This window comes from Giraffa tippelskirchi, chromosome 7, assembly GCF_054371585.1.
Source record: "Giraffa tippelskirchi isolate mGirTip1 chromosome 7, T2T-mGirTip1v1.2.pri, whole genome shotgun sequence".
NCBI lineage: Eukaryota > Metazoa > Chordata > Mammalia > Artiodactyla > Giraffidae > Giraffa > Giraffa tippelskirchi.
Genome location: NC_137281.1, coordinates 10,726,818 through 10,745,152, shown reverse-complemented (window position 1 = coordinate 10,745,152; position 18,335 = coordinate 10,726,818). Strand labels below are relative to the sequence as shown.

Sequence of the window (18,335 nt, the reverse complement as noted above, 5' to 3'; positions counted from 1 at the left end):
CTGGCCCAGCAATGCTCAATGAAAGATCTAGATAAGATGATTTCTCATACTTGTCAAATATAACATTCTCAGATTGTATTCCTTTGCAACTTCTTTAATAAAATCAAGCAAGGCCAACCTACCTCATATAATTGCTCTTGAGGGTATACTGGCAGCATCTGGGGGAAAAAGAAAATAGTGAAGAGGTCCTGAGGCCTGGGATAAACGGTCACCCCTGGAAATTCTTGGAAATAGCTCAGGCCTCAGAAGCAGTTACATCTCTTCTGATTCCCAGAGCGGGCTCCAGGGTAGGCATTGTCATATGAAAGAGAAAGAAAACAAGGAGAAGAGATGAAAAAACCACAGAAGGTCTTGAGATCCCCAGAGAAAGTAGGGGCCCAAGCTGCCACTGGGTATCCTTAAGAGAACATGCCTGAACCCCACCCCCGCCCCAAGAGGTGAGACAGAACAGCCCTCCTGGGCTGGGGAAGGGCCAGACAGTCAGGGGAGTAGAGGGGTGCCTCTGGAGCGTTACCCACCTTTTTGACTGGGATCTGTCCTTGAGTGGCGGGTACATTGGCATACATAGGCATGGGCCTGTCTAGAGAAAGTGAATGCCAGCCCAAGGCTGGAGTTAGGGAGAGATATGAGGAAAGAAGGGGCTTCCCCAGCGTCTCAGAGGTAAAGAATCCACCTGCAATGCAGGAGACGTGAGTTCGATCCCTGGATTGGGAAGATTGCCTGGAGGAGGGCATGGCAACCCACTCCAGTATTCTTGCTGGTAAAATCCCATGGATAGAGGAGCCTGGTGGGCTACAGTCCATGGGCTCGCAAAGAGCTGGACACAACTGAAGTGACTGAGCACACACACAGGCATGAGGGAAGGGGCGACTTGTCCAGACAGGGCACTTCTATCCCCAGAAGGATGTGGCAGAAACCTTCCTTCTTTTATCCCCAGGACTACCCCATCACATCTCCAGTGATCTTGACCTGGGAAGGTCTTGGAAATCAAGTTCTGGGTTAGCTAAGGCTGTTTGATGACACAGATGAGGTCAGAAGTCTTAGACCTAGCCCCAGGTGCACCAGGGTCCTCTGTAGCCTGTGTTTATCATATATCCTTCCTGGCCTTGGTTTTCTTCTCTGTAAAACTGAGCTGAATTGGACAGTCCCCAGAGGACTTCTGCTTCATGAGCCCATCTTACTAGAATCTTAGACCAGACATAGCAAAGATGTTTTGTTTTGCCTTTGGTCAAAGAAGGCTGCATGAGGTACTATATTGAGACGGAAAATGAGACTTGTTTTGAATTTAGCAGGGAGGAGTGTTATGATTGATTCTCTGTTTATAGCAATCCATTAACAAAGTTTTCTGAGAGTGAGGAAGACTAGAATGGCGGTACGGTGTTGTATTTGTGTTGTGGCTGTTGGAACAGGCAGAACTCCTCAGAGTTCTTGACTCTGATCTCATCCATTTTCCAGATGGGGACACAGAGGGTCCAAGACTACAGGGCTTGCCCATGACGTCACCCAGGGGCGAAGCTGGGAGCAGAAGCCTGGGCTCTCTGCACCAGCCTCTTCTCCAGACCCCACTGCTGCCCTGGGTATCAGCTATGGAGTCACTTACTGCGACTGAGCTCTTCAGGGTCACCCTCTTCAGAAGTGGGTGTCGGGTTTTCATAGATGGTATCCTCTGCTGTTCTCCTTGAGAGCCTGAAATCCCAAGACCTTTGTTCACTATGCCTCTAGTCCTTGCCCATCTCCACAGGCTCTGCCCATATCCTATGTTCATTTTGGGCAATGTCCCAAACCCTCTCAGTTCCCAACAGGCATCACTCAGCACCATGGTCAGCAATCATTCTACGGGGCAGGTCCCCATAGGCCACACCCCCACCCCATTCTGAGATTTACCCTTTGGCATTTCCAGTGTGCAGGAAGCAGCCCAGCCCTATGGCCAGGGCAATGACAACCAGGATCCCGATGGTAATGCCAGCGATGGCCCCTGCAGACAGGGATGACTGGTGACCTGGGCAAGGAGAGAGAATCAGGACCTCATCCCTGTCCCCAAACTCATTCCAAATCTTGGGGCTTTATCTCCACTGTCATTTGATGAGTACTTGTTTTCCAGCCATTGGGAGGCAGAATTTTGTAGTAGTAATAGAATCATTTCTGGAGTCAAATGTCCTAAGTTCACATCTCAGCTGTGTGACCTTGGCCATGCTACTTAACATCTTTGTGCTTCCTTTGGCTCTTCTGTAAAAACAAAAATAATATGAAGCCTACTCCATATTGTTGCTGAAAAGATTAAACATATATGTATTCATTTTCAGCACATGTAAGGACCAGTATGTTCAATGTGGGTGAAGTATTTAGACCCATGGAAAGTGGTCAGTCAGTGTTGGTGTGATAATGTTACTGATTAAGATGATGAATCAAATATGGTTGTCACAGCAAAGGGCTTTGGCAACTGGAAACCTGAGTCACCTTTGACTCTCTGGGGTCCTGTGGACACAGACAAAAGTAACTACTCTTTCTGAGTCTCATTCCCTCATTTGCAAAGTAGGGGAAATTGTACCTACTGTATAGGGATGTTCTGAAGATGAAATGAGATCACAAATTTTTTTTTCTATTTTTTGGCCACTTTGCAGCATACAGCATCTTAGTTCCCTGACCAGGGATCGAACCCTCACCCCCTGCAGTGGAAGCACACACAGTGGAAGCACAGAGTCTTAACCACTGGATCTCCAGGGAAGTCCTGAGTCTGAGTGTTAGTGGCTGGAATTCAACAGCTCTGGATTAGGAACCTGCCCATGCAAGACAGTCAGTGCCACACTCCAGTCCCTAGTAAGGGAAGATCAGAGTGCTAAGGCCAGCATCAGAGAAAGTCACCTGGACCCAAGGGGAAAGCGTACCTGAAAGACTCACCTATGACGCTGACCATGACTGAAGCAGAGCAGGTCAGCAGTGTGACAGAGTTAGAAGCTGTGCAGCTGTAATTCCCTTGGTGTTTCCAAGTCAGGGCCTCAATGACCAGCTGCTCCTCCTTGCACACACTGGTGTTGTCATGGGTCCAGTTAAACTCAGCATCCGGCTGGGATTCAGCCCAACACTGCAGGATCAGGCGGGAGTTGAGCTCTGCACTGATGGTGTTGTCCTCCAGCGTCTCCGACCCTCTGGTGACGTACACTCGATCGGGGCCGTCTGCGTGCAGAGCCAAATATTGTGTTCCCATCCTCCACCAGCAAGATTACCTATTTTATCCCATTCAATTCCACATGTGAAGTTCTGCTTTCTTTTTTTCCCCCTTCTCAATTCTAACTAAGGGAATTCCTGGGAGTCAAAGGCTCTTCCAACTGCTGCTGAAAGGAATCTCGGCAAGAGAAGAAGGAGAAAAAGGTCCCTTTTCCTCCCTTAGGTGCTGAGCAAGCAGAATGTAATTCACAACATGGAGGGGGAAAGTCCAAAACAAAACGAAACAAAATTAAAATAAAAAACAAAAACCCCTGCCCTTGCAAAAGTGAATTCTAACAAGGGAGCCTCGTAAGACATCCAGGCTTCAGAAATTGTTGCTGTGTCCTGTGACATGTAACCCCTAACTTCCAACATGTTTATAGTTCTTATATTTCTGATGGTAGCTTAGGCCAAAAAAAAAAAAAAATCTTGGAGTCATTCTTGACTCCTCTCTTTCTCTCTTGCTTCATGTCAACTAGCAGTAAACCCTGTGACTTTGATATTTTAAAATATATTCATCACTACAGCTGATCAGCCCCGTCATTTCTTCATGGATGACTGTGGCTACCATGAGAGGATGCCTCACAGACCTCCATCAGTAAGAGCGGAATTGACCAAGGGCCCAGCTGCTGTACCCCGCAATCCACTCCCAGGCTTCTCCTGGGCTGCACCCTGCCAGTACCTGAGTGTGTTGGAGCAAGTAAGGCAGACCCCTTCCTGGGAGACCTGGGCTCCCCGAGAGTCTTGACAATGTTCTTTAGACTACATGGTGGTCTACGTGCTCCCACCCAACTCTGTACTCTGTCTTCTTTCCTCCCTCGCTCCAAGTACCTCAGTCTGAGGGCAATCCCAGTCTTTTGAGCCTCCCTCCCTACTTTTTCTGCACAAGAGCATTCCCTTAAGAAAATCCTTGCATGTATAATCCCACTGAATCCCATTTGGGGGTCTGCCTCTCCATGGAACCAGACAAAAACAACTGTATCACCTCCTCCCTCTCCCCTGTTTCCACCCTTTAGACAAGGGCCAGAGAGACTCTATAGCTCGAGTGTCCTCACCACGGCTCACAGGACCCTGTGTGGTCTATTACCCCTACCCTCCCAGCTTCTTCTGTTCCATTCTCCCTATAATTTACCTCTCCAGTCATCTTGGCCTCCTGGGATTCCTCTGACAGGCCAAGCACAGTCCCACCTCCTCAGCCTTGGAACTCACTTCCCTTGGTCACCTGCACAGCTCTCTCCCTGCCTCCTGCTGCACTCATACCACCACCTCCTCCAGGAAGCCTCCCCTGACCACCCCAGCCAGGACTGCAACACCTCCCCAACTTCCCAGCCTTGCCTGTCTTTCTCACTGCCTCTAGTCCCATCTGACACAGCACAGATTTCCCCTTGTTTAGCTGTGTATGGTCTGTCTCCCCCTACTAGAACATAAAGCTCCATGAGAGTGGCCTTGTCCCCTGCTCAGACATGCCTGTCACAGAGCAGGTGTTTGATAATTATGGGATGAGTGGCTGGAAGGAAGAACTTCAGCAAGGGAGGGAGGAGGAAGGGGGAGAAGGTCCAGGCTAGGGACGACTCACAGCTGATGTTCAACTTCAGGGCTTCACTCCGCGCCCGGCTGCCCCAATTCCAGACCTCACACGCATAGGGTCCTGTGTCATTCCGCCGAAGGCCGTGGATGACCAGGGTCCTGTTGTCAGGCACCAGGTGCTCGTTGGGCAGGAGGAGCTGGTCCCCCAGGAACCACTGGACTCCAACTCCCTCATGGGTGGTCTGGCAGGTCAGGACCACCAAGCTGGTGTCCTCCACGAGAGTCCGGTTTGGGGGCATGACGTAAGGCTTGGTCAGTCTTTCTGGAAACACACAGAGAGACGGGGACACCCTTTGCCAGTCTCCTTCCCGTATGGGGCCCACAGGATTTCCCAGGGATGTGTATTTATGTGGTATGTGGCGTGTGTGTGTGTGCGCTTTGCATATGACTGTGCTGTGTGGGTGGTGCATCTAAGTCTTTTGTGTATGAGCGTGTGTTGTGTGACAGTTATGTGAATATGTTACAGGTTTTGTGTGTATGGAGAGTGTGTGGTATATGGATGAGTTTTGTGTGTGAGTGTGTGCTTTGTGTCTATTTATTCATTTTTGCCTGTGCTGGATTTTTGTTGCTACGTGAGGGCTTTCTCTAGTTGTGTTGTTGGGGCCTGCTCTCTAGTTGTGGTGCATGGGCTTCTCTCATTGTAGTGGCTTCTCTTGTTGTGGAGCACGGGCTCTAGGGCATGTGGGCTCAGTAGCTGTGGTACACAGACTTAGTAGCTCCCTGGCATGAAGGATCTTCCCAGACCAGGGATTGAACCCTTGTCTCCTGCATTGGCAAATGGACTTAACCACTGGACCACCAGAGAAGTCCCTTTCGTGTCTATCTATATGTGTGTATTGTGTGTACATGTATTGTGACTGTGAGGTCATGTGTATATACATACATACATACATATATATGTGTATATATATATACACACACACACACGTACCTTTGTGTGCAAGTGAGTATATATTGTGTGTGTATATATCTTCTGTACATGAGTATACGTTATGTGTCTGTGGTAATGTATGTGTTCTGTGTATATGTTGTACTGTGTATTTGCAAGCACAGTACATGTATGTACATACCTACATGCTTGGTATATCACTACTATATGTGAAGTACAGTTATGTACTGTGTGTGTTCTGCATGTGTTGAGGGTGTTAAATGTGTGGTATGTGGGGTGTTTTCTGTGTTGGACATGAGAATGTTGAGTGTCTGTGATATGTGTTGTGGGTGTCTATTGTGTACATATTATGTTTTGTGTGCATACGTGTTTTATGAGAGAATATGTTGTGCGTCTGTGGTATTGTTTGTCACATATTTGAAATATATGTGTCTGTTTTTTGTAAGTATTGTGTATGTGCTTTGCCTATGTGTGAGTACATTTATGTACATGTTGTGGGCTTTATGTGTATGTGTGGTGTGTGTGATGTGTTATGTCCTGTGTGTTTCATGTATTGTGTGTGTCTTTTGGGTACATGTTATATGTGTCATGTGTGTGTGTGTATCATGTGCTTTTGTATGCTGTATGTGTTGCGTGTGAGTTGTATGTGTTGTGTGTGAGTTTTATGTGTCTGTGGTGCACATGTGCATATCTGTGATGCATGCGTGACTGTTTCTTTTTTTTTGACCATGTCATGCGGCATGAGGAATCTTAGTTCCCCAACCGGGGGTCGAACCCAGGCCCCCTGCACTGGGAGTGCAGTCTTAACCACCAGAATACCAGAGAAGTCCCCTGCACGTGTGACTGTTATGTGTGTGTGTCCATGTGTGTATGGGGTGTGTGAGCGCTGTGTTAGTGTTTGTATGTATAGAGAATCGCCTCCCACACTTCAAGAGAATAAAGTGATAGACACCCCACAGAGAGCCTCCAAAGCCTTGTGGAGGATGTGCCAAACAAGGACCCAGGTCCTTCCCTGTGCCCAGAGCCACAATCTGCCACCAGCCACAAGGGAAAGCCCCACCCCACCACGTCTTCCTCAAGCTCTAGGATGTCAGTGTAGCCCTGATTCTCAGAGACACAAAGGAGAGGAATGGGGTAAAGAGACTCACCAAGGACGCGGACTTTGAGAGCACCCAGGTGGGACAGCTGGGTGGCAGTGTTGGACACCAAGCACCTGTAGGTGCCCTCATATTCCTTGGACACGGCATGGATGGTAACATTGCTCGTGTTGAGGAACAAGCTCGTGATGGGCTTGGAGTCATCAGGGAAAAACCATGAATATGAAGCTTGTGGGTAAGACTCAGTTTCTGCCCAGAAGGTCACATTGGAGCCCTCCATCACCTCAACTGTGTCCCCGTTGGGTACACCAGGCTCCAACTTGATCGTGACCGGGTCAGGGCCATCTGGGAGGACAAGAACAATTATAGCAGCAACAATAGCATCAGTGAGAGAGCCCTCTTAGGGGGACCCAGGCATTCAATAAACAGGAACTTTTCTCTTCTCTCCCCTCAAACTCTGGAACCATTACAAAGGAGATGTTAGAGTCTGACAGTGAGGTTATGTCACAGGCATCCCTGGGCAAAGCAGGATTGAAAGACACACCTAGAGCATGCCAGCAAGGGACTTCCCTGGATGTCCACTGGTTACAAATTTGCCTTCCAATGCACGGGATGCAGGTTTGATCCCTGACTGGGGAACTAAGATCCCACATGCGTGGGGCAACTATGCCTGCGCTGCAACTACTGAGCCCAAGTGCTCTAGAGCCTGTGCTCCACAACAAGAGAAGCCCGCCTGTCACCCAGAGCAGTGAAAATAAAAATAATACATTAAAAAAATAAAGTATGCCAGCAATTGCTCTTTCTTCACGACTACCTAGGCAATATTTTGGATCAAACATTTGAAAGTTAAGGAGCTCGATTTTAGGCACATCGCATTGGATGTTCCCAGGAGAATCCAAGTAGAGATGTCAAATAGCTATATGTCTGGAGTTCAAGGATGGACAAGTCTGCATTTGGATGGTATGTAAAGCTGCGAGACTGGATGAGATCACTGAGGAAGTGGGTGTTGCTGAGGGGCTGAGGAGAATGGAAAGGGACTCACAGTACACAATCAGGTAGGTGGGGTCACTGCTCTTGACCTGAAGGACACTCCAAGCTTCACATTGGTACGTCCCAGCATCCTCCCGCTTGACAGTGAAGATGGTGAGGGTCTTGCCATCTGTGGACAGCTGTATGCGCTCATGGGATGGCAGGGGCTTGTGGTTGGAGACCCAGTGGATGGTGATGTTGACATCCGGGGTGTCACAGCAGAAGGTCACATTTTCCCTGTGCTCTATGACTGTGCCCTGGCTGACTGAAATGGTGGGCTTGGTCAGAGGTTCTACAGAGGGAGAAACAGAGTTGGGGGAGACAGAAGCAGAGACATAGGTGAAGGACAGACCAAGCAAAATATAGTCACAGAGGGATCCCGAGAAACAGGGAGGGTTGAAATTGCATGCAGACACCTCTCAGCTCCATGTCTGGCCTCCAATGCTGGATCTAGTTCTCTTCTAGGTGTGATCTTGGGACCCTCAAGTCTCCTCTCCCCCAATAAATGAGATGTTGCAAATAAAACAGAGGGTCAGGGACGATGGATCAGTTATTATTGGCTGCAAAGAAGTCAAGTTTGTATTGGGGATAACAACCAGGTCCCTCTACCACTTCTTAGCCAATTTTCCCTACCCCAAGCCAGGACAGCACCCCCTTCACACCCCCCGCCCCCTCTCCAACACAACTGATTGGACCAGTTGTTGCCTGACTGGGCCAATCAGGTTTGTCCTACTGGGACTTTGGGCATGGAACCCTGATGAGCACTTGAGGGTAGAGATGGAGACCAGAATGAGAGCCTTGTTTTCTGTGCCCTGAATCTACCATGAGTCTGGGGTGACCAAGGGGCCCCAAATGTAGACGGAACAACATCCTTCTCACTTTGGGTGATGGCATCACGGGAGATCTGGGCTGCAGCTGCAAAGCTCCACACGGTCAAAAGTGAAGCTGCAGGGGGAAAGAGGAGGCATTCAGGGAGGAAGGTGTGTTGGGGTGTCCGGTTGTGGTCTTCCCAAGCGGAGGGAGGTCTGAGGTCATGAATGGGGCCCTCCACCCCTAGAGGCTTGACTTTTACCCACTACTTCCTGGCTATGTGACTTGAGGCATGTTTTGTCATCTCTGAGCCTCAGTTTCCCCAGCTATAAAATGGGAATAATATCATCTGCCTCCTAGGATTGCAGTGGGTGGTAATGAACACTGACCAGTCTTAACTGGGTCCCCTGAGGGTCACTGCGCTCTCTCCAGTGATGCTCATTCCGTGGAAGATGCCTCTCCCTTCCATTGAGAGGTAAACAAATGATCAGATCAGTGAAGTCGCTTTCCAAAACCAGATAGTAAGCATCAGAAGCTAGACTTGAACCTGGCTTGCCAGTTCCTAAAGACTTTGCTCTCAACACTGTGCAGTTCCTCTGGTCCAGGGATGGGCACAGAGCCAACCCCCAATAAAGGGGAACTTCTATTATCTTTGATGGGAGAAATTAACCTTGCCCTCAGGCAGAGATTTCCTCTGCACGGAGGGGAGAAAAGGGAATGAGATAGCAGCAGTTTCCGGTTTTCCATTTGGCCATTCTGCACACAGTTTTCGGAGAAGGCAATGGCACCCCACTCCAGTACTCTTGCCTGGAAAATCCCATGGACGGAGGAGCCTGGTAGGCTGCAGTCCATGGGGTTGCGAAGAGTCAGATTCAACTGAGCAACTTCACTTTCACTTTTCACTTTCATGCATTAGAGAAGGAAATGGGAACCCACTCCAGTGTTCCTGCCTGGAGAATCCTAGGGAAGGCGGAGCCTGCTGGGCTGCCGTCTATGGGGGTCGCACAGAGTCGGACACGACTGAAGCGACACAGCAGCAGCAGCAGCACACAGTTTTATGGAAGCTCAGAGACTGTGGGCATAGGTGGGGATGCCCAACCCCAGCAGCTATGGCCATGTGCCGCTGACCTTGAAACTCCTGTCCTTGCCCTAACCATCAGCCCAATTAACAAAGGCAGGCAGCCATGCCTTTCTCCAGCCCTCAGATGACCCCAATTTAGATCAAGCATTGCCCCACCCCCTGCTCATTTGGGTTAAAGACAAGGGCTCTTAGGAGCAAATATGGACTCTGATAATGATAATGGACTTTGTCTATTATCGTGGACAAGGGGCTTTCTCTTTGTGAGCCTCAGTTTCTTCAACTACAAAACGGGGAGAACAGTAGAACTTAGTGCATCAGGTTATTGTGAGGTCTGATATCAGACGTGACAGTTTAGAGTAAGTGTTAGTCACTATTATTAGTACTGAGTTATTATTACTATTATTGTCATTGTTATTTCCTGTGCTTGTAATAATCAACAATGGAAAAGCATCTGAAATTCTCTATCCTCAGTGCTATTGGAGGTGAAGTTCACAGGCTCATTCATTGGAAGGACTGATGCTGAAGCTGAAGTTCCAATACTTTGGCCACCTGATGGGAAGAGCCAACTCATTGGAAAAGACCCTGATGCTGGGAAAGATTGAAGGCAAAACGAGAAGGGGTGGCAGAGGATGAGATGGTTAGATAGCATCACCAACTCAATGGACATGAATTTGAGCAAACTCCAGGTGACTGGGAAGGACAGAGGAGCCTGGTGTGCCTCTCAGGGCTGGCACAACCTCTCGTTGCCAGTCTCATTCCTGTCTGTTATACTCCAGCTCTGGTTCTCTGTCTCTCCCCGCCCCGACTCTCCTGAATCTCTCTATTTGTCTGTATGTATCTTTGAAAAGTTTTCTTTTTTTAAAAAATTAATTTTTAATATGTATGTATTTATGGCTGTGCTGCGCCTTCGTTGCTGCCTGGGCTTTTGTCTAGTTTTGGTGCTCGGGCTTCTCACTATGGTGGCCTTTCTTGTTGTGGAGCACGGGCTCTAGGGCACGCGGGCTTCAGTAGTTGCTGCACACCAGATTAGTTGCTCCACAGCATGTGGGCTCTCCCCAGATCAGGGATCGAACCCGCAGCTCCTGCATTGGCAGGCGGATTCTTGACCACTGAGCCACCGGAGAAGCCCTGAAGGGTTTTTTCCCCCTTTGTCCTCAGTCTCCCTCTCTCCTCTTTGCCCTGTTTTTCCCTCTGGTATAGTTTCTATTGTAATTTTCACTCTCTCTTGCCTCTCTCTGGTTCTGTGGCTCTGATTCCATCTCTCTCTCCTCCTTTGTGTGTATGTCTTTGTCTCTTTCTCTGTCCCCCTTTGTCAGTCTCTCTCTTATTTTTTTTTTTGGCTGGACTGGGTCTTAGTTGAGGCACGTGGGATCTAGTTTTCTGACCAAGGATTGAACCCGGGCCCCCTGCGTTGGGAGTTGGGAGCATGGACTAGCCTGCTGGGGAAGTCTCTGTCAGTCTCTTGTATTTGTGTTTATTCCTGTCTCTGTCTCTGTTTCTCTCTTGTCGCTATTTGGGTCTCTTTCGTGCACATGTACACATCCACCCTCCCCTCCTCCACCTGAAGGGAGCAGGACACTCACCTGACAGCAGGATTCCTGCCCAGCGGTGGCCCCGTAGGTCAGCGGACTCCATGGGTCCTGACACCCGACTTCAGACCGCCAGGCTATCTTCCCGGCTTCCGCACACAGTCCCCGTCCTCGCTCGGTCTGCAGCCTCTCCAGCTCTCTTCTCTTCCCCTCTGCCCAGCTGCCGACTCACAGGCACTTTGGCGACAGTGGCTCCCGGGACAGACAGCGAGGGTGGCAGGGGAGGAACTTTGGCTGCACCTTCCTCAGCCCTCTAACCCAGGCTTTACTTTCCTCCTCCTCCCAGCACGGAGAGAACCAAAGTCCCGAAGTCCCCGGAACCCTGGGGTTTCCCCCAAGGCACGGAAGGAGGAAGAAGCCCCGCCCTCTGGCCCCGGATCCCCTTGAAAATTATCCCTCTTCCCATTCAAAGGCCCACTAGGATGGGGATGAGGTAGCTGCCAGGGAAAAGCAGTGCCAGGGAGGGGCAATTCAAGACTATCAGCGTTAAAGACACCAGGAACTGAGATTATAATGGTCAACAGCAATAAAAGCAATAATGATGGCTCCTGGTTATCCACAGCTTAATAAAACAGTGCCAGGTTAACCATGTGCTCAGCCACATCCAACTCTTTGTGACCCCCTGAACTGTAGCCTGCCAGGCTCCTCAGTCCATGGGATTTTCCAGGCAAGAATACTGGAGTGGGTTGCCATTCTCTTCTCTAGAAGTTCACCACTAGCTGCCTGGAAATACAAAATGAACTGAAGTGACACTTTCGATATGGAGTCCTGGTCACAAATAAAGGCTCTAGAGTCCGAAGGGCGGGATGCCCAGAGTTGGGTGGGGATAGCCCCAAGGGGTACCTGACTCAGCCTTCGGGGAGGAGGCAGGGAAGACTTCTTGGAGGAGGGGACATCTGAGCTGAGACCTGAAGGATTAAAAAAAAAAGCCCTGTATATGAGTGAATTGCCCCTCCCTGGCACTGCTTTTCCCTGGCAGCTCCCTCATCCCCATCCTAGTGGGCCTTTGAATGGGAAGAGTGTTAATTCTTCTTTTTAAAAAAATTCCCTTTGGGCAAGAGATGCTGTTGGGAGCCTCAAAAACCAAGATTGAATGTAATCGACCCGGTCAGGGAACTACCTTCAACCTATTTCTTTTACTTCATTTCATTCATTCCTTCATAATAACAGCTGTTCCCCAAACTCTTCCGCTGGGCTGATTCTTGGACCTAATAGTGTACAATAATACAGCAGAAATCTCCAGTTCTACCTTCACAAGCTCAAGGTCCAGCAGGGAAGACAGACCTGTCCCCAGTCAGTGATGACCCAGAGTGAGTGGGGCTGGGGTGCAGGAGCCCAGAGTGGGTGCCTGATCCAGCCTGAGGATCAGAGATGGCTTCCTGGAGGAGAGGGCATCAGAGATGAGGATGCAAGGATGAGCCAGGGGGCGAGTCTGGTAGGCAGAGGGAGCGGGATATGAGAAGGTGCTGAGTTGAAGGCACAGAAGGAAATTCAAGTGGCTCCAGAAGAGGGGAAGTGAGAGGGCAGGTGGTTCAAGATAAGGTTGAGAACACTCCACAGTGATTACTTAAGCCAGGAGGGGCAGCTTGGCATCAGGGGAAAGCGATCTCAGCTCACCTCCAACAGCTGCTCCTGTTTGGTCACATTCATGTCACAGCATTCACCAAGGATCTGCTCCAGTGAAGCCTGAGGCTGAGCAAACCGGCTCTGGAGCCAGACTGCAAGGGTTGGAATCCTGGCTCCTCCACCTTCAAGCTGTGTGGCCTTGGGCATGTCAGTTCCCCTCTCTGGTCGTGACTTTCCTCAGCTTTAAGATGGTAATGGTTTTGCCTCTTCAGGGGCTATGGTCCAAGTTCTCCATGCCCTAGCAGTGGTTTTTTGAGAAGGTTATACCATCCTGTGTGTGTCAGTGTTCTCATCTGCAGACTGGACAGAAACAACAGTCTCCCCTTGCACAATGCCTGTGAAGATCAAGCAAATTAATGCTGGGAAAGTACTGGGAACAGCGCCTAAATACTGGCACAGAGTGAGCGCTCAGAACATGCGAAACCCCTCTAGGCGTTGTGACTGGTGTGTGTTGTAATACTCACAGAAAGGTATACACTCACTCAGTCATTCAACACACGCTCCCTGAGCACCTACTGCTCCTGCTCTAGGTGCTGGAGAGAATGCAGGGGACAGAAAAGACAGAAAACCCAGCTCTAGCAGGGAAAGAGACAATAAAGATATATAACAAATGGGTAAATTATGTGGAATCTTAGAAGATGATACATGCTGTGGAAAAATGAAAAGTAGAATAGGCTGAGTGATAATATTATTCCATTTCATGGTTAAGAACACTGATGTTCACAGAGGTGCAATGACTTGTCCAATTGAGGCCAGGGATTCTGGTCTACCTGGCTTGTAACCTCCGTGTGTGCCACCTTCCAAGGTCCTAAGGTGGCTTCTGGAGATCTCCAGCCCCATCTCCTCTGTACACCCTGATCGGTCAATGCCTGTGACCCCATCACCCCAGTATCTTCTTAAACTCTCTGGTTCCCTGGGCTGAGGGCACCTGGTGTAGACAAGTCAGCATTCAAGGTCTTTACCATCTACCCTGTTCTTCCTGGAATATCTGAGTCTTCTGACCACCCACCCACTCCTCTCCTGACGTTCTCTGCTCTGTCCCACCCACCTGGGGCCCCCTTCCTTCCTCTCCTCCACCCCACCCAAGAGGACACAGCTGCCACTGGAGTAGGCTTCCTGAATTTGCCTCTTTATAAGGAACAAGGTTTTCTCTCCCTAAATCTTCACCTACCCAGCCTCCCCCCAACCCCCATGAAGGTTCTGTCTTTCCCTGTCCCACAAGAAACAGGGACTTTCTGGGTCCTTCCCGTAGCATAACTTCCACTTTCTTTCCAACAGGTGAAAATAAAGCCAGGTCCTTCCGGCCTCCTCACCCTTTCCTACCGGTCTCAGACGGCCGGGCTGGCTCATGGTTGTGTCTTTCCATGAGTGACCTCAGCTCACTTTCCAACCTGTATTGCTGCCCTAGGGCTGCCCCCCACCATTCACTCAGCAAAGACTTGTTTGACTCCACTACATGCCAAGCACTATGTTAGGCGCTTTTTAAAAGCTACAAATACCAGGTTCAGTGGTTAAGACTCCAAACTTCCACTGCAGGGTCACACGTTTGATCCCTGATCAGGGAACTAAGATCCTGCATGCCACATGGCCAAAAAATAAAGAAAATAAATAAATTAAAAAAATTTTAAAGATACAAATACTGTATCAAGTTCTCTGTATTGGTATCACAAAACTGATCCATCACTGTGTGTGTTGTGCTAGTTGCTCAGTCATGTCCAACTCTTTGCGACCCCATGGACTATAGCCTGCTAGGCTCCTCTGTCCATGGGGATTCTCCAGGCAAGAATACTGGGGTGGGTTGCCCTGGCCTCCTCTAGGGGATCTTCCCGACCCAGGGATTGAACCTAGGTCTCCTGCATTGCATGCAGATTCTTTACCAGTTGAGCTACCAGGGAAGCCCACAAGAAAAAAACAAAACAAGAGCAAAACAAAAAAGCCAGTATTGATTAAATTGAACAGAATGTGGGAACCTGCCAATTCTGAATAGCTAGTCCATGAAAACAAGTTCATACATGATTTTAAAAAGAGGAGGGATATTGGCTGGTACAGTGCTCTGCAATCTCTCAGTTTTGATTACAAAAGCAGGCCTTACAATATTGATCTCATACAATATGCATCACTTGCCCAATTTTGTTTCTCCTAATTAGATAAGATGCACTGCTGTTAGCAATGAAATACAGTTCTCAGCCCTTAAAGAAATTACATTTTATACAGGGATGGGGGAAGGGTAGAGGGAGACAAATAATAAGCAAACTACATAATATATAACTAAACTACCTATATGATGTTAGAAAGTGATGGAGTCACAGGGGATCAGGGCAAGGGAGTCAGAGTGCTGTGGTGGACATGCAGAATGCAGGACTAAATCCGGTGATCTGGGTCGGCCTCACAGTTTTGAGAATGACTTGAAGGAGGTCAAGCAAACCGCCAGAGTTTCCTGGGAATTATTTCACTTCTGGAAAAAAAAATGGAGGCGGGGTCCCAAGGAGCCATCCCCTGCTTCCTGCATTTCAATAACGGTATGAGAGATTTCCCTGGTGGTCCAGTGGCTAAGACTCCGTGCTCCCAATGCAGGGGGACTGGGTTCAATTCCTGGTGAGGGAACTAGATCTCCCATGCCTCAAAGATCTGGAATGCTGCGGAGCAACTGAGCCCGTGCACAACTATTGAGCCCTCGCTCTAGAGTTCAGGAGCTGCAACCACTGAAGGCTGCACACCCTAGAGCCTGTGCTCCACAGCAAGAGAGGCCACCGCAAAGAGAAGCCCCCTCACTTCAGCTAGAGAGAATCCCCCACTTGCCGCAACTAGAGAAAAGCCCACGCAGTGATGAAGACCCAGCACAGCCAAAAACAAACAAATAAATAAATAAAATTTTTTAAAAATACAGAGAGATTCCAAGATCCCCAGCAAACCCTACAAGAAGTCTGAGATACTCCCATCTCTCCCCTGACAAATGCACAGGGTGAATGTGTAACTCCTAATTCTAGCATTCGAAGCTTCACTGCCTGGGGGCTTCCCTCTCTTGCTTCTGTCCTCAGCAACTTCTGCACACACACAATGGAGGGCTCTCAGGGTCATTTTACCTAGATGCATTTTAGAGAGTATTTTTCCTCTGAAGAATATTTCATCCTTACCTTGCTAAGCTGAACTCCACCAGTTTCCTGGGCTGGAGAGAAAGAATGAAAGTGCAAGTCATTCAGTTGTGTCCGACTCTTTGCGACTATACAGTCCATGGAGTTCTCCAGGCCAGAATACTAGCCTTTCCCTTCTCCAGGGGATCTTCCCAACCCAGGGATCGAACCCAGGTCTCCCACATTGCAAGTGGATTCTTTACGAGCTGAGCCACAAGGGAACCCGAGAGAGAAAGAGAAGACGTCCCAAAAGGAAGAAGTTCCAAAAGGAAGGCAGGGAAAGTACCTGCCTCTGTGGCTGAGCCAGAACGAGGCTGTCTTCCCTCTCCCACTTTGAAAAGAGGGGAAAAAGGGCAAAAAGATGAGATTGCTGCTTTAAGGAGGAGCCTGAGGTCCCCAGGAACCTTGGAGGTAGAGCAAACCTGTCTGTCTTAATGTGGGTGACACTGGGGTCCATTCCAGCAAGTGCGCTTGTTTGGGGTCCACTCACTTGTTTGGGGTCCACTCGGATGTGGTGTGCTGACATGGCATCTTACTCCTGGCCCTCCACGACCCTCTGCTCTACTCTTCACGTGTGTGAGGGAGCCTTACAGTGGAGCGGTTAAGGACCCAGGCTCTGGGCCAGACAGAAATGGGTTCAAAGCCCAGCTACTCCCACCAGGTAGCTGTGTGACCTTAAGCAAAAGGCTGAACCTCTTTAAGCTTCAGTTTATTCTTCTACAAAATGGGTGTAACCACAGCACCTCCCTCTCAGTGAGATGATGAGATGCTGAAGCTAACAGCTCAGCAAAGAGTGAAGTTAACTTTTAAAATTAATTCTTTAATGAATTATTTCCCATTTGTACTTACCCTTACAGAGGCATAAGTATCAACTCTTTAACTCCTCCTAATAATCCACTGATGGAGGTCCTATTACCAGCCTCAGTTTTTTAGGTCAAGAAACCAAAAACTGGAAAGTTCAAGAATCATCCAAGGTAACAAAAGCCTGGAAGTGGTGGAGTGAGGACTTGAATGCAGGCCTTTCTGCATGGGAGGCAGCTTGGTGTATGAGGTCAAGTGCAGATCCTGTGTGACCCTGGGCTCTGATTCTCTGAGCCTCCATTTCTTCTCCTCTCAATTGGAAAAAAATAATATGCACAGCTTCTTCTTAAAGTAGTTGGGAGGATTTCAGAGTAAACCCAGGACCATGATTGGTGCTGTTAGCTCTTTGTAATTTAGCAGTATCTATGATGAATGATGATGTAATTATAATATTGGGCTTCCCAGATGGCTCAGTGGTCAAGAATCCACCTGAAATGCAGGAGACACAGGAGATGTAGGTCCAATCTCTGGGTCATGAAGCTCCCCTGGAGAAGGAAATGGCAACCCACTAAGTATTCTTGCCTGAAAAATCCCACGGACAGAGGAGCCTGGTGGGCTATACAGTCCAAAGTGTCGAAAAGAGTTGGACATGACTGAGAGACTTGAGCACATTGAACAATTATAACACTATAATAGCTAGACGTTAGTGGGCACTACATGAGCTATAATTTGTCACTTACTTTAACAATATCATTAATAATAATAGATTTAGTGACCACTTACCATGTGCTGCTGCTGCTAAGTCACTTCAGTCGTGTCCGACTCTGTGCGACCCCATAGATGGCAGCCCACCAGGCTCCCCTGTCCCTGGGATTCTCCAGGCAAGAACACTGGAGTGGGTTGCCATTACCTTCTCCAATGCATGAAAGTGAAAAGTAAAAGTGAAGTCGCTCAGTCGTGTCCAACTCTTAGCGACCCCATGGACTGCAGCCCAGCCTACCAGGCTCCTCCGTCTTCTCCGTTACCATGTGCAGTCACTGGCTAAGCCCCAGTGATGCCAGTGAACTGTCATGACAATTGTATGGCTGTGTGCTTGTGTGCTCAGCAGCTTCAGTTGTGCTCACTTTGTGACCCCATGGACTATAGCCCACCAGCTCCTCTGTCCCTGGGAATCCCCATGACACGTCTCCCCATGACGTGAGAATACTGGAGTGTGTTGCCATGTCCTCCTCCAGGGGATCTTCCCGACTCAGGGATTGAACCTGCGTCTCCTGCATCTCCTGCATTGCAGGTGGATTCCTTACCACTGAGCCACTAGGAGAGCCCTCTATGGCTCCCCATTCACAGATGGGGAAAACATTTATCCCCATTTCACAGATGAGGAAACTGAGGCAGGAGGGGTTGGGTCACTTTTCCAAGAGCACCACTGCTAGAAAATGTTAACCAGGTATTTAAGCTCACTTCTACTAACTGGGGAGCCTAGGATCTAAT

General features: G+C 48.9%; 1 protein-coding gene across 1 annotated transcript in view; it reads right to left on the bottom strand.

The window, feature by feature from the left end:
* LOC145515441 (uncharacterized) overlaps positions 1–18,335 on the bottom strand; it is an 87,386-nt gene that overhangs the window by 26,006 nt on the left and 43,045 nt on the right. The window contains 14 exon segments of the mRNA XM_081515822.1: positions 123–158; positions 519–580; positions 1,601–1,686; positions 1,885–1,999; positions 2,899–3,174; positions 4,781–5,053; positions 6,829–7,122; positions 7,820–8,098; positions 8,686–8,751; positions 11,281–12,009; positions 12,130–12,194; positions 12,904–13,247; positions 16,047–16,078; positions 16,893–17,333. Of these exon segments, the coding sequence (XP_081371948.1) occupies positions 123–158; positions 519–580; positions 1,601–1,686; positions 1,885–1,999; positions 2,899–3,174; positions 4,781–5,053; positions 6,829–7,122; positions 7,820–8,098; positions 8,686–8,751; positions 11,281–11,332 (1,539 nt within the window). The 5' untranslated portion in view covers positions 11,333–12,009; positions 12,130–12,194; positions 12,904–13,247; positions 16,047–16,078; positions 16,893–17,333.